The following is a 16,579-nucleotide window of genomic DNA, read 5'->3' as shown; positions in this document are numbered from 1 at the left end:
CAGTGGGAGAATGCTTGCCTAGCATGTGCAAGGCCCTGGATTCAATCCCTAATGTGAGATGAGGGGTTGCCCTAAAAACAATACAATTTCTCTTAAATGATCATTACGTTATCCAATGATGTAATTTGTTACCAAAATAAAAACAGCTTTTTTATTTTGCTTAAAACTATCAAGTGTCAATAATCACACTGCAAACATTTTCAAACAGCACTACTGAAAGAAGTAGGAGGCAAAACATTTCTCTCTGCCAAAGAGGAGATAGGCAAGGCATAGATAAATTAACCAAACCAAGAGAGTGTCATCTCTTTCTATCAGCAGGAAATGAGACATAAGGGTGTCAACTCCTCAACTCCTCCATGGCGTTTTGCAGGGTTACACAACCCCCAGCACACAGGGAGGGAGCACGGAGCTGCTCACACCCACCTGGAGGGAGGGAGATGCAGGAAGTGCACTACCACCACACTGTGTCAGGCCAAGGACAGAAATGTGAGGAAGTCTGAGAAATTGCTGACTACACGTGCTGACTTCTTTCCAGGATCACTAAGCTATGTGACACTATTGCTTTCCCAACAAGTACAAAAGGCTACTGCCAACAGAAAAGCTGACTTCAAAATGTTACAAACTAATACACTCAGAAATGAACCACTTAATTACCGAATCTGCTGATTTGGCTTCTCTACTACAGAAACGCTCTAGGAGCTGAGCAGCCTGGATTCAGTTTGACATTGGTGGCCCTAAAAAAAATACAGCCAAGGGCTGGGGATTTAGCTCAGTAGTTCTGCCGCCTGCCTCGCAAGCACAAGGTCCTGAGTTCGATCCCTGGGACCAAAAAAAAAAAATATAGCCAAGCCAGTCTGTTCTCCTTCGTGACACCTTGAAGGATAATACAGTGAAAGGTCTCTCTACCACCATATGTGATGCCACACCTGCAGGATTCTGTCCTGGGAAGCTGGAGTCCGTGGTGTTCTAAGGGCAATGCTGCTGTTGGTGACGTTGTACTCAGAAAGGAGCGTACTGGAAGCAGAGTTTGTGATGCCAGACTCCTCGGCAGTCTGCCGGGCAATTTCACTTGCTTGGCCCACTTTTACCACTTCCTGGAGTTCTGCATCTGAAATCTAAAAGAGACAATGATCATAGTAAGCACTACTTTAGTTGAGAACCAACACAGCTTCAAATTAGCATATTCCAAAAAGATGAGTCCCTGAACCAGCGTGATGGGTACACAGGGTTCACTTTCTAAGGCTCTGAAAATTTCCACAATAAAATTTCAAAAAGCCTCTCCTACATAATATGGAAAAAGAATTCATATATGATGTAAACTCAAGCTAAAATGGCTATATTTCATACTGAAATCATTTCAAACCAACACATTAAAATACAGAAGACATAAAATAGTAATTTGCACAAAACTATCAATATGGGAAGAGTGAAAACAAATTAAAACATCACTCACTCTAGAGTACACCGAGCCACAAGATCCCTAAGAAAATCTGCTGTTACCTTAGTAATTTAACAAAATAAATATCCTAAGTATTAAGAAAGAAAAAAATCACATCCAGGCATGTAAACCCAGCACTGTGGAAGACTGAGGCAGGAGGACTGCAAGTTTGAGCATAGCCTGGGCAATTCAGCAACTTAACAAGACCCTGTCTCAAAATAAAAAGTTAAAAAAGGCCCTAAGTTCAATCCCCAGCATTAAAAAAAAAAAGAAAAGAAAAGAAAACCATAAAAAAATTCAATCAAGAAATATCATTACTAGAAGTGCAGCCTATGACTACATTAATTTCCGCTCACCCACATATCTCGAGGGGATGCAACCAATGCATCCACCTGTGGAAAGCAGCTCTGCCAGTCTCCTCAGCCCTCTCCTCACTGCACTACCTGACCAGGCCTACCACACTGAACTCCTCAAAACAAGAGGGGACTTGGGCCGGGATTTAGCTCAGTGGTTCCACCACTTGCCTTGCAAGCGCAAGGACCTAAGTTTGATCTCTGGTACCAAAAAAAAACAAGAGGGGACTCAAAGTTTCCATGTTTCTGGGGCCGAGGATTTAGCTCAGTGGTTTCACCACCTGCTGCGCAAGCGCAGGGACCCGAGTTTGAACCCTGGTACCAAAAAAAAAATTAAAAAAAAAAGTTTCCATGTTTCTGACCAACTTTAACTCAAAGGACTACAGTCTGTACTAAGTTGAATGAGGTAATGTTTGCATTTCTAGTCTCCACAACTCTCACAGTGATTTTTTACAGCTGTTATCTCAAAAAGAAAAGTATGACACAACAAAGCGTTCCCTAAAAGAGAGCCATGAAAGTCCACAGAGCCAATCATACCTATCCTGGTCAGCTACAAGAGGGCAGGAGCTGAACCTGCTGACAAATCGCTGAGTGCTGACAGTGACTTACCACATGATCGTGGGCAGTGTAAGACCTGATATAATCACTCATACAGAGAAGTGGCTATATATTTTCCATACTGTATCACAAATTATATTCATGTGTGCATTTCTTAAAGTTACACAGCACAAGCCTGATCATGGCACTTCACAAACTTGCTAAATAAATGAGATAAGCATAAACAATAAACAGGAAATAAATAACAATAAACAATAAATACAAACAATAAAAGGAACTGCTTTTATCAGATTACCTGAGGAGCAGGAAGTACTAGTTTGCTTCTCTTTTTAGTAAATTCAGAAACACCACTAGTTTGGAGAATAGCTGATGGTAAATCAGATTCCTTTTTCCGTTTCAAATGCTGTTTATCTTTTTTTCTGTCTCTTCCTTCTTTTTCACTGTCATGGGCAAGGAAGAGAAGAAAAGATTTTGAAGTCACACACAGACAACAACACTAAAAGTCTATATTAAAATACACCTTAGGGACCGGAGATATAGCTCAGTGATGTGGCACCGAGTCTACCCAGCAAGAGCAAGGTCCTGAGTTCAATTCCCAGTACGAAAAAAAAAACAAATTAAAATACACCTGAACAAATAAACCCATTTCTAACAAAATAAGTTTTAAAAGACAGAAACAGCATATATTAAGCTGTTTACCATAGCATTACTTACCTACTATATTTAAGAATACAAGCTTAGAATAGCAATAGCATTAATAAAGAGAACATTATTAAATGTACCTACATTTTGTACCAATGTAGGTACAAAAGTTAAATCATATAGAGGTTATGATAAACAAAACATTGCATATAATGTCAAAAGAAAAACATAAAACAGCTCCTACCTACATTGTGATTATATATTCATATAGAAATGTGTTTGCACATAGGGAAAGGTTGAAGATGAGTATGCCAGAGAAGAAACAAATACATGAAGGAGATGGAACTAAAACACACTGTGACCTTTTAAATTTCTCCTTGAGGGCTGGGGATTTAGCTCAGTGGTTTCGCTGCCTGCTGCACAAGCTCAAGGACCCGAGTTCGGTACCCGGGACCAAAAAAAAAAAAAAAAAAAAAATTTATCCTTGAAACGGTCATTAAATTGTTAGGTCTTTTAATATTCACAAGACTTTTTGAAGGTGTTTAGTACTGACAAATGATACCCAACAGTTGTTAGGAAAGCTAAAGGCAGTCTTTCAAAGCTCTAGCAAAACCTTTTCCCCTTCTCCCTATCTTCCTTTCCCTCATCTTGTCTAGTCTTTCCAAATAATTACAAAGTGTGATTGAAAAATAGTGAATGAAGCCCAGGGATTTAGCTCAGTGGTACCACCCCTTCCTCCCAAGTACAAGGTCCTGAGTTTGATCCCTCGTATGCGGGGGGAGGGGTGTGTGAATGTTTAAATTTAAAAATCTACTATAGTAAGCAACACATTGCCCTCAATCCTGCCCCTTGCTTCAAACAGACTTATCTCACTGTTCTTGTACACTATCCCACTTCTGCAGCAGTTCTGAAGTCCTCTTTCCTGAGTGTCTTTAGTGGGTGGTACTGCCATGGCTGGTTCTATGCCATGAAATGATTCAAAACTTTTACCTTTCATGGTCATTTTGACTTTCGGTAAGACCCAGAAGTTGCACAGTGCCAGAGCCAGTGAACACAGTGCATGAAGACATGGCAAAATGTTTTTACAAGCCTATCTTTCCCTTGGATGGCACTCCACAGATGTGTTCACGTTAATTTTTTAACCTTATTTTTGATCATACCTCATAAAGACATTCACAAAAGAGGACTTCTAGAACTGCTTCAGAAAGTGGTAAGAACAATGGGGTAAGTGTGTTCGAAGCAAGAGGAGTACACTGAGGATTAATGGTGACATGTCTTTCACTATATAAACTTTTTTTTTTTTTGGTACCGGGGATTGAACTCCAGACCTTGTGCTTGCAAGGCAGACACGGGAACCACTGAGCTAAATCCCCTGCTGAACTTTTTAAAATGTAAGCATTTCACAGTACAGTTTTCCTTTTTAATCTCTATTTCTAGAGCTTACCTAAAGAAAGGACCTAATTTGAGAAATAAATGCAATGGTGTATATTTCAAGAAAATGCTGTTTTACATAGTAGCTGAAACCTATGCAGTAACTGGTATCAACATAAATGGAAGGTCAACACAGAAGCAAACTAAAAATATTTCTTAGCAACCATAACATGTTCTCCACATAATATGTAAATATAAGATTTAAAGAAACTAAAAATCTCTAAAAATAGCAAAATCCTCTGGACTCTCAGACATTAACATTCATAAATATACCTACTTTTCCTCATCAAGTAAAAACATTAAAGAATTTTTCGTTTAATTTCATTTAAATAAAAACAAGATAAAATTTTTCACTAAAAAACCCACAAAGAACCAGATTAGATTTTGACAGACTTCCTCAGAATCACCAACTTGTTCTGAGATGTACTGGAATGTGAAGATGTGCTTCAGGGAACAAAATGCCCACAAGACTGTTCTGGAGCCGTACACAGGACCAGGTGCTAAAAACACGGCACCCAGGGTCATGCGTTCTCAGGAAGGTGAACCCATTAAACAAAAGAAAATGTGAACAAGCCATGTTCAGCTGAATAATAAAAATCTGGCTCTGACAAAGGCAATACTCGACCCTTCACAGGATCCGTTCCATGCCTATCCATTTCCAAAGTCAGAAAGGCCAACTTACGATCTCAGCTCTCCATCGAGGTCCTGCTGCCTTAATTTCCTGAAATCTGCATCCAGGGCCTGGTAGTTTTCCTCAGAGGTGTCATAAAAACCAAGGGCAGGCTTCTTTTCAAATGGGATTTCAGCATTATAATCAACTCCTCTCTTCTTTTTTCTTTTCTTTTGAATTTCTATGCCAGCTGCTCGAAGTTCTCTTCGTTTTTGGAGGGCAGCAAGACGCCTGAAGAAAAGAAAATGAATGCATCATCACCTTGAAAATCATTCCCACGGGGCATGGAGGGATCATGCCAGTTAAAAGAACTATCTGGGTATATACTGGAAAGAAATATAAACCCTTCTTCACACTATTTATCAAAATGAATTCTAGTTTTCATTTAAAGGCACACAAATACACACAATAAAGCAAAATGAAAAACCAGGAGGAACTATAACTAAATTTGTGTCTTATTTCTGGATGAGATTGTACTTCTTGAATACAAATTAAATACATGGCAAAGGAAAAGATCAACAGCCTTGAGATTTAAATTTTATAACTAAAGCACTACAAAAAATAATGAAATTAGCGCAAGGACCCAAGTTCAATTCCCCGTACCAAAAAATAAAAAATAAAATAAAATAAAAAATAATGAAATGAAAAGGCAAATAACAAGAAAAACTTTTTGCAATATTACAAATGTTGTGTGTTGTTTTTTTTTTTGGTACTGGGGATCGAACTCAGGACCTTGCGCTTGCGAAGCAGGCGCCGGAACCACTGAGCTAAATCCCCACCCCTATTACAAATGTTGTCATTAAAGAATCTATGCCAAAAGGCCAGGGATTTGGCTCAGTGGTTCCCCCGCCTGCCTCACAAGCACAAGGACCCAAGTTCGATCCCCAGTACGAAAAGAAAAAAAAAAAAAAACTTTTGGGCCGGGGATTTAGCTCAGTGGTTCCGCTGCCTGCTTTGCAAGCGCAAGGTCCCAAGTTTGATTCCCAGTACCAAAAAAAAAAAAAAAATCAATGCCAAGTATGCCAAATTTTTTAAAAATTCACTCCATGGGGAAAAAAAGAACTCCAAAGGAAAATAAACAGTTCATAAAAGAAAACTATAGCCAGACACAGTGGCACATGATTGTAATCACAGCTAGGAGGGAGGCTGAGACGAGAGGATCACAAGTTCAAAGCCAACCCAGGCAACTTACCAAGACCCTGTCTCAAAAAAATAAAAAGGGCAGGGTGTAGCTCGGTGATAGAATGTTTGCCTATCATTCAGGAGGCCTTGGGTTCAATCCCCAGTATCACAATTTAAAAAAAAAATAGAGGGCCAGGGATTTAGCTCAGTGGCACCGCGCAAGGTTCTGAGTTCGATCCCCAGGACTGGGGAAAAAAAAAAAAAGAAAAAGAAGCAAATAATTAAAATTACAAAATAAAAACAATAAAAGTTTTATTTAACTGATAATTTTTAAATCACAATTTAATTACCAAGTACCATTTGTGCATTTTTAATTATCACTCTTTTGTATTCTTTTACTGGCAAAGGTGGAAAATGTGGGCAGTCTCCCACAAGAGGATAGCTTTCTCCAAAGAGAAGCTTACACGTTATACATTAAAAGGCTGAAGGGCCAGGGATTTAGCTCACTGGTTTCGCCGCCTGCTGCACAAGCGCAAGGACCCAAGTTCGATCCCCAGTATCAAAAAAAAAAAAAAAGGCTGAAGTTCCTCAAGTTTTTTTAAGCCAGAAATTTCATTCCTTAGCCTTTACCCTGAGGAAATAAATCACAACATGAGTGAAGACTGAACTTGAAGACTGTTCACCAAGCCCTGCTCTAATGCTGGGTAACTGGACACAAACTAAACATTCATTGATAAGATAATTCGTAACACAGCTGAAAGATATTATACAGCCATCTATATAACCTTTAAAAAGGCTGGAAATCTATTCTGAAGGAGGCCCAAGACACAGGGCTCTGTAAAAATGTTCAAAGTTCACATGTTAGAGTAACATATAAAAATTATACACATATGTACCCATCCATGAATTTTTAACAATGATAATCACTGTGGGGTAGAATCCCATTTACTTCTCCCTTCTTTCTTTGTAGTTTCCTATGATCCTATAATTTTCTTTTTGTTGTTTGTTTGTTTGATGCTATAATTTTAATAACTGAATAAGAAAAGTTATCAGAATATGAAGGGGAAGAAAACAAGTCACAAAACATATAAAACTTACAAAGATGTGTAGACTACACAAAAAAATCTACAAGAAATGTTAAGGTGGGCTGGGAATTTAGTTCAGTGGTTCTACCACCTGCCCTGCAAGCGCAAGGACCCAAGTTCGATCCCCAGTACCAAAAAAAAAGAAATGTTAAGGTAAATTAAAATCTGCAAAAATGTATTTAAAGCAATCAATGCTGGCCAAAATTGGGAGATTTTTCACAAATGCATCTGCTAAAGCCCTAAGCCCATCCACATGGTTAAAGGACTCTAAAAATTGAATCCCCAAACAGCTCTGGGTAAAAATGAAAGAATTACTTAACCCAGATAGAACTGAAAAGTGGCTAAGACTGGGTAGAAACTTAGCACCTCATCCTGGTTTGTGTTTGCTCTGGTAGGCCATCACCTTCCCATCAAAAGTTAACCACTTCCTCCTGCCTTGTAAAACCTAGGTCCTGAGTTTGATCCCTGGTACCAAAAAACAAACAAACAAAAAAAGTTAACCACTCCCAGCTGAGGATTGGCCAGTATGCCAACAAGCACCCTCAGACATGAAAGAATCTCCATCCAGGACCTGGCATTTCAACACTACCACTGGGGAAACCACCAACACAATGCTACACATCAGGTCAAGAAGCACTTCTCCATCAGCCAGGGACATGAAGGCTGGGGGTTTTTCCCACTGCCTGCATCCCAAAAGCTAATGAGCTGATAGTTCAGATGGTGTCATTATTAACTTCTCTAATGGTCTCTGGGCTATTAGAAGTGCTACCCCAACCATGGTGTAATCAAAAGGAAAGAAGAATAAAGCAGAAAACATCCTGGGTATAAGACAATGCCTAGTATGCATTCACTCACTTTTTAAATGAAGATTTCTATGAGACCCTAAAACTTGTTTGAAGGCTCATTAAGGCCGTCTCTGTACAGCATAGATTCCTATTACACAGCCAGCACCTGCCCAATATTAACAACAAAAAGTAACTCACTGGTTGTCACACCTTGTGTGTCTTCCAGGCATTTAACCCCAAGATGCCTCAACAGATGAAGCTCTGCTATGCTAAAAGAACAAACTCAACATATGGGGTAAGTAAGGTATGCATTACTCCTACTATGTCTTATAAAATTTTTTAGAAGATCTACTTTTTTCTGTAACTAGTACTCCAAAACGTTTAGGAGTAAAAAATACAAGATTTTTTCAGAGTAAAAAAGCTAAAGAATATAAGCAAAATGGAATTGGACAATTGAGATTTTTATTCACCAAACAGCACTGACAAATCGCACAATTTTAGTGGGCTAAAATTAGAGGATGCATCCTCTAATTGTTGAACACAGAAGGAAAAACTGTACCTTGCTTCTTCCAGCTGTTTCTCTCTTGCTTTCCTCTTGGCCTTCTTCCCCTGGGTATTAGCCAGGCGTGCTCTAGCTTCAGAAAGCATCTCAAGTTCATCTGCAAAGATAAAAAGTTCCTCTCCAACATAAGCAAGGTACATGAGTTACCCCACTGCTTAAAATGAGAGAAATACACTCATTAAATGGTGTAGCATAATGGAAATACCGTGGGTTTTGAAGTCAGAGAAACACAGATTAAAAACCAGATCCAAGGACTTAGCTCAGTGGTTCTGCCACCTGCCTCACAAGCACAAGGTCCCGAGTTCGATCCCCGGTACCCCCCCAAAAAAACACACACAAACAAAAAGACAGATCCAATGCTTTCTAGCTATCTGACCTTAGCCTTTTTTTGGGGGGGGGGGGTGGTACTGGGGATTGAACTCAGGACCTTGCGCTTGCAAGGCAGGTGGCGGAACCACTGAGCTAAATCCCTGGCCCCCTATTAGCCACTTTTTTATGCTCTTTGAGCACGCTCCCCTGTAAACTTGGGATAACAATCTCCACTTCTCAGTGATGTTGAGAAGAGCTAAGTGAAATGAAATACATAGGCATCTAGCAAGTACTCATGAAATGGAGGCTGTATTACCTCTCTCATTAACGTCAACCGACACAGTACAATTGTGAAACCCTATAAAAACTATGAAGGAATTACTAGTCTCCATCAGCTACATTCTCCCCCTCAGAACTCTTTTTCTGTGCCAACACATCATTCATGTCTCTCCAAAAGAGAATCATAAGTGTCTTTACTGATGCCTTAGGATCAATCTCTACACAAGGAGGTCCCATGAAATCACACGGGAACTTCTAACACCCTCAAGAATCCAGGATCACTGTCCTCACCTCACAGCCTCCCCTTTCCCAGCCAACAAGCATTCTTGCTCCATATCTCCTGGGGAAGCCCTGGAGTCTGTATTTAAAAATTCCCTAGGGAAAAATGGATGTGTCACAGTCTGTCTTTGGGAACTACCACCTTAAAATTTTACAATTTAAAACTCAGCAAAATTTGCTGAGAGCTTATAATAACGCTGTGAGGCAAAGTAGATACTACTCTTCATCTGGCAGGAAAGACATCAAAGCTGACACACTGTATAACTCAACTAAAGTGAGAGCACTAATAAGGACAGACCTGGGTCTGCAATCTACTTTCTCTGGCTCTTGTTTCAATGTCTCACAGAATCATCATAAGCCTCCATCACAAACTTGCAGTGCTGCCTTCAGACAAAAAGTACATGATGGCCCCCAAGTTAAAGGACTAAGGTCCAATATCCTGATTTCTAGCCTGTCTTCATGGAACAGGAATGAGAAACAGTAGCTTTCGCTTCCAGAAACCTACCCACTAGTATTCTACTACTTAATTTATATCTAAACTAAAGAAATGAGACCAAAAGATCACAATCCAAAAAGGGTAACTATTCTCTAATAGAAAACTGGACACATTTGGAGAGATACTTAACAATCGCAATAGAACTGGGTTTCGAAAATGTCAGAGTTCAAAAAAGAGCAAATAAAAGTGTGAAAGAGGCCTGAGCAGTCCAGGTAAAAAGAAACCAATTGCTCTCAAGCACCCTTGTGTGCTCACCCTCATCCATATCAATCGGATCAGGGCGTGCTGGCTTTGTCTCTGGATTTGGATCTATTTCTCCAGGTTTAAGTTTTCGTGGATCGTCTGTGGTTTCCTCTTCATTGTCTCTTTGGGCAGTTCTGTCCCTATTAAAAAAACCCAGATGAGTTAATCGCAGTATCACACCATTTATTATCAGAATTACCAAGTTTCTTAGCTGCGGCCATTTTTTTTCCCAAAAAAAACCCAAGAGATGAGTATTAACAAAGTAGCAGGGTTGAATGGAATTTCTATTGCATCATCTGGAATAGTATTAAAATTCTAATTTCACCAAGTGCTTCCACTCAGTACAAAACATGATCCAAGCAGTCCCTTAATCATAAATGCCATACAGCCATACAAATAAAAACACTACTTGTAAAGAACCAAAATATTCAAAGTTAATTCTCAACAGTGTGGATTATGGATGAATTTATTTCTTCTTATACTATTTTTTCCCAAAATTTTCTTTTTTTAAAATTTTTTATAGGACAACCTATGTGGGACCCCTTCTAACTCTCAGGAGCTATTCTTATTCCCCATTCCTGTTCCCCAATAAATTTTCCTACCCTTAACCTCCGATGTTTCTTAGAATTCATTCTTCAACTTCAGAGAACATGAACTCGGAGTATCTGACATCTAGCATGTTGGGAGTTACATCTATTCCTCCTATATCAGAACGACACAGATGTCACAAAGAGCTTGCTATTGTGGCTTTCCTCATAGTAGCCCACCCTGTATCCTACAGGATGTACTTTCATCTTGCTTTTTCCTCCTTTACTCAGCCCAAGCACGCTCTGCAGAGCCAGGGAGGGGAAGGGGATAAAATAAAATTAAATAAATAAAGATGTAACTCAGTGCAAAAGCCCTGCATTCAATCCCCAGTACTGCAAAAAAAAAGTTATATATAACAGAAGACATAATTTTAATCAGCCACATGACATATGAAATATAGAATCCAACAGCTTTAGCTCCTCTGGTTTTAGTTACATCTGTAATTAAAAGATTTTTTAATTTTTTTTAAGAGTAGGAAGATTTAGTGAGAGAAAGATAACTTTTGTCTAAAAGAGACAAACGGGACTGGAAAATGGGTTACCCACTGACCCTGCTTCTCAAAGGTGTTTTATGGGACAAAGCCATGAGGTACGGTGGGCTCAAAATGGGACAAAACTATAGTCAACTAGTAAGATTGCAAGTACAGTTGCTTAAGTAATATTGATCAAATAAGAAATCACAAGGTGGACAAAACCATGAATAACCAATAAGATTATGACAAGTATAGTCGCTTAGGTAATACTGATTAATGGGGACCCAATGGGGAAGCAAGTCACATAGCAAGCATACAAGGATTTTCAGTAAGGGTGGGTCAGGGATCTTTCCTCAAAAAGGTGGGTTAAGACCTTGGCCCCACCCAGGTGACTGATACATATTTAGAGTATTAATCACTGCTATTTCTCTTCTTTTACAATGCTGGCCTTCAGTGAATGTGTCTTGACTGTCCTCCATGTTGGCTCAATTGTCCTCCATGCTGGCTCCTTATAGGCTGGCCCTGTCTAACTGCCTACAAGATATTTAACTTACCTATCCACAATACTCCTCCCTCTGAAGAAGTATCCCTAACTGCTGTGAGGGGGCAAGGGGCAAAGACTGTTCTGGCTGAAGAGGGTTATAGTTGTGATCTGCAGTCAGAGTGTAATTCAAAGTTTAAAGACAGGAAATGCTAAATGTTTGACCAGTGTCATTAACGTATATGTCTATGAAAACCTGCTTTAGAAGATTCACTTACAGGAGAAATTCGTAGTGCTCCAAGCACTGGGCCGCTGTTCTTCCAATGATTGGACAGATGGTCCTCCACTGAGTTGGCATCAACTTAGCCATGTGCAAGAGTTTTTCTTCCTCTTCTCTGGACCATTCTGTCTTCTTAATGCTTGGATCCAGCCACTCATACCTATCAAAAGATACAAATTCATCCACTCATCAGTCACCTAGGATATCCAGCTTACACATGCTCAGATCTCTACTGTCTGAGAAGCACAGCTCTCATTCTTTAATTACTAAAGCTGCCCTTTTTGACAACAGAATATTCACTGTGAGGCTAAACTTCTGCCAGTCAATATTCTCCATCTCCCTACATGCCAATGAATTTCTATTATGCAAGATTAGCAATGCTTAAAAAAGGTAACTTGCCTGAAATATGATCATAGGTCTTCTCAATTGTTTGTTTTATTTTATACTTTACTAGAGGCTTTGAAATGCCCTAGAAAAAGACAATGCCACCTCCTCTTTTTTACGGTTTCTAGTTTTCATAGTACTATACTTTCTCCTCACAACACTTTGGTTTACTACTTTAAACATCAGACTCACACTAAATGCTTTTCAGCATTGTAAGTCTTCATTTGGTATGTTTTTGAATTTAAATAAAACTGCTGTGGCATCCTCTGTCTTTCCTAATGTCACCCCAACCCGTCTTTCCATCCAGTACTTACCTGAATAAGAGGCTAGCAAACAGGATGTGGGTAAGCCCTCATAACCATCGAGTGGGAGCTTAGCATCAGAAACATAGAAATCAGAACTACTTCTTCAGGCTGAGAACCACCTTCCTTTTTAGAGTCCAATCTCTACATGGATCCTTTCTCCTATCTAGATGCCTAAGAAATTAGGTCACTCCTGTACAATCCAAAGTATGTCCTAGCAGGAGATGGGTTTGGGCTGAGGCCAGACTGCTCATGTAAAGAAGACATGTAAATAGTTTAATGTGTCCACTACCCTGTGATTTAAAAAGTGACGCCATAGGGGTAGTGTTGGTTTATGCTATGTTTTATGGTAGCAAATACACGTTATTTCAATTTTATAAGGAATTTCAATATTGTAAGCATGCCTAAAATTTAAACCAATCTAGTCAGAGCTTGAAAAAGTTCTAAAATAACAAATTTAGGGCTGAGGATTTAGCTCAGTGGTTTCACCCCCTGCTTTGGAAGCGCAAGGTCCCGAGTTCAATCCCCGGTACAAAAAAAAATTAATTAATTAATTAAAATAGTAAATTTATAAACTTTTGGAACACAAACCATTTATAAACTGGGGCCCATCTGTCCCTGAAAGATGTTATGCTTCACAAAGCATACATCAACTCATTCAGATGGAGCCTCTCACCTCCACCAGAGCAAAGAACTATTATCCCTAATTCGGGAAACACAGGAAGCAAGTGACAGCTGAGTCTAAATCCCTCCCTACTTCCCATTATATCATGATGCCTGCTTTCTTCAAGAGGGTTTAAAGTCCTGAGGTTTCCCTCCTCATAATCAAGGTTGCTTCTGTTTTCCATTTATTAACTGGTACATACCATCTGGCTTTGCACTGCTTTGCTGATTTCCTATGCAGCAGAGAGGCAATCCTAGACCACTGGTTTTTCCCATATTTCATTACTGCTGCTTTCAGAATTTCATCCTAAATGAATTATTAAAGAAAGAGTATAGTCAATCACAAAATTCCAACTGAGAAAAGATAAAATTTAACTCTGATAGGGTTGGTGTATAGATAAAGACACACATACACAAACATACACACACATGATAGGGTTGGTGTATAGATAAAGACACACATACACAAACATACACACACACAGGTGCTAAAAAATAGTATGAAAACTTTGTTGACTATCATGATAAATAGGAAGCAAGAATCAGCAAAATGTAAAACAAAGAAATCTCTTAGACGAGTATCTAATCCTCCCTTACACATACGTCCTTCAATAAAATGGAAGCGGGAACAGCCCGAGAAACACTACTTCACGATAGAGATTAACAGAAAGTATTCTCTAATATGTACCTATGATTCTCCTCAAAAAGGTATAGCTCATTCATTTATACAGTCATTCAAAACACACTTCCTGAACACATACCTTGAACCAGGTCTTGTGTGCTTGAGGAAACAGAATCAAATGGGATACATGGAGGCCTCAAGCAGCAACCCAGGACTCTGGTTGTGCAGGGCATTTCTTCTGCAGGCCCTTAACCCCCACCACGACCCAAGAATCCACATCTCAGGTCTAACCTAAAAATTAAATATCTCTTGCCCACCCCACTAGGCAGCTCTCCCAGTCTTCCCCCAGTACCTAAATACTATTTCACCAGGGTACCCAAATAAGGTGAAATGCACCAATCCCAGGACCAACTGGCAAGCTAAGCCACACACAACTGGGAGGATGAAGTCATAGATAAATGCACTTGGGCATTTTAGTTCTAGGCTTTTTTTACACTAGACTTGTGCTACATGCCTGTAGTTGAGCCTCTCCATTCTACCCTCCTCCCATTATCAGAAATATAAATAAACAGATAAATGCAGGGCTTTAACAATTGCACAGGAATCCTCCTGTTACTTGATTCTGTACATCTGTCTTTCCATCAAATGTTCTCTCTCCTCCAGCTGCAATAGCCTGACTCTCTCACTGCAAGCTGAGGCAGTTTTCAGAGCCTTAATTGTAACTCTGTTGAAGTATGGTACCAGTCTGCTTCAACACACCTGCAGCCAGGTACACACGGCCAGTATCCACGCTACTAAATTCATTCCCAAACATCTGCCAAGCAACCTACTTCATGTCAGTTACTGTCCTAGGCTCTACCGGTACAAGACTTGGTCCTCTTGCAGTGCTGTCTGATAGGGAATAAAGCAAGCAGCACTCACTGAAAGCCTACTTGTGTGCCCAACCAACTCTGTTCCAACCATATTAACTCATGTAATCCCTCAAAAGAGGTAGGTATTATCTCCTTTAGAAAAATAAAGGAACTGAGCCTTTGAGAGATTAAGAAACTTAGACCACTGGGGGTACAACTAACTTTTACAAGGTGAATGGGCAAAGATTTCAAGGTATGTTTCTGAACTATGTTTAAAGGATGATCAGAAGAAGGCCGAGCAATAAGAAGATAATCCAAAAAGGCCTAAGATGTAAAAAGACTGAGCTTCTAAAGATAAGATAGGTCCCAGAAACTAATAATTCAGCACACTCAATACAAATGCACTAAAATCTACTTTTTATTTACTTCCTTTCGGCTACCCCATGGCATTGTCCAAGGCACTTTTAGAAGCAAACACTACTGTAAGCGGTTTGTCCTGTGTAGCCTCTGCCCAGGCAATGGCGGAGTGAAAAAGAAACAGGCTCCAGGATCTGTCGGGAGGACAGGGAGGTTATGCACTGCGAACAGTAAGCAGACGGATTCAGACATCAACCAGTTCTTCCAAGCTGTCACTCAAGCCGCTTCCCCTCTGCAAGGCACTCAAGGAAAAAGCTGTGCCTATAGCAACTTCTTGGTGGGTGGGGCGTGTCCATCCCCCAGAAAAATCAACTCCCAGGGATGTTCCTCTCCACACCACCTGGGACCTCCTCCGAGGAAGGTTGGGGCGCGTCCTCCATTCACCAATGGCCTGTCCCACCCCTGGCAGCAAGCGCAGAGCTGAGAGGCGAGACGGTGGCATCCCAAGCCCGGTCCAGAGGGGTCCAGCCCTCGGCCCGGGTCGGCCTCGCTAGTATCCACGCAAACCCCGCGAACGTCCTCCTCGCCTCTCCACCTCAGCGCGCGTGCGCATAAAACACCATGGGGGCGAAGGGCAGCGGCCGGGGGTAAAGGGGACTCACCTCCGTGTTTCTCCACACGCCTCCTTTAATCATAATTCGAGGCATCCTGGCGGCTGAGCGTCCCGGAAAGCAGCCGAGAAGAGGTTCGAAAAGTAGTAACGTCGGTTCAGTCAAGGAACCGAAGCAGAGACTTCCTCCAAGCTCAACCTTCTGCTTTGAAGAGTTCTGCGCAAGCGTGGGGGGCGGAGGAGGGAGGAGCCAAGAAGTCTCGCGAGATCAGATTGACCAAACCATCAAGCAAGCAGGCCTGACCGCCCTGCGCCACGCGCATGACCAAACCACAGTTCTCGCGAGATTCTAAAAGTGGGCGTCGGCTGGGAACGCGGTGGTGTGATTGGTGATAATATACAGCGCTTTATGAAGCGTTTCACTGACAGAATTTTTTTTTAATTTTGGGGGGGCTTTTTTGAGGGAGTGTGTCTCTTGTAGTACAGGCTGGCCTTGAACTCACTGTGTGTAACCCAGGCTGGCCTCTAACTTGGGGCGACCCTCCTGCCTCAGCCTGCAGAGTGCTGGCACTGACCTCCGACTGTGTACAAATTTATATCAGTGAGCTGGTGGGGTCGGGCCCGTCCTCCTAGAGTGCAGCACTGGAAGGACACCCGTCATCTCCCACCTTTCCTAGACCCCCTCAAAAGTACATCGCCCTAAATCTGGGACAAGCC

General features: G+C 40.8%; 1 protein-coding gene across 1 annotated transcript in view; it reads right to left on the bottom strand.

Moving 5' to 3' along the window:
- The window catches only part of Cdc5l (cell division cycle 5 like), a 44,502-nt gene extending 28,388 nt beyond the window's left edge, over positions 1-16,114 (bottom strand). Inside the window, exons 1-8 of the mRNA XM_004846443.4 lie at positions 15,915-16,114; positions 13,626-13,729; positions 12,072-12,233; positions 10,265-10,392; positions 8,644-8,743; positions 5,105-5,323; positions 2,645-2,789; positions 927-1,115 (exon numbers count right to left, since the gene is read on the bottom strand). Coding sequence (XP_004846500.1) covers positions 927-1,115; positions 2,645-2,789; positions 5,105-5,323; positions 8,644-8,743; positions 10,265-10,392; positions 12,072-12,233; positions 13,626-13,729; positions 15,915-15,959 — 1,092 coding nt within the window. The 5' untranslated portion in view covers positions 15,960-16,114. The remainder of the gene's footprint in view (positions 1-926; positions 1,116-2,644; positions 2,790-5,104; positions 5,324-8,643; positions 8,744-10,264; positions 10,393-12,071; positions 12,234-13,625; positions 13,730-15,914) is intronic.
- Positions 16,115-16,579: the final 465 nt, after the last annotated feature.

The sequence above is a fragment of the Heterocephalus glaber genome, unplaced genomic scaffold, assembly GCF_053883595.1.
Source record: "Heterocephalus glaber isolate CG9 unplaced genomic scaffold, H.glaber_assembly_v1.0 deba00001497, whole genome shotgun sequence".
Classification (NCBI taxonomy): Eukaryota; Metazoa; Chordata; class Mammalia; order Rodentia; family Bathyergidae; genus Heterocephalus; species Heterocephalus glaber.
Note: the sequence above shows the minus strand (reverse complement) of the source record. Positions and strands in the feature narration are given on the sequence as shown.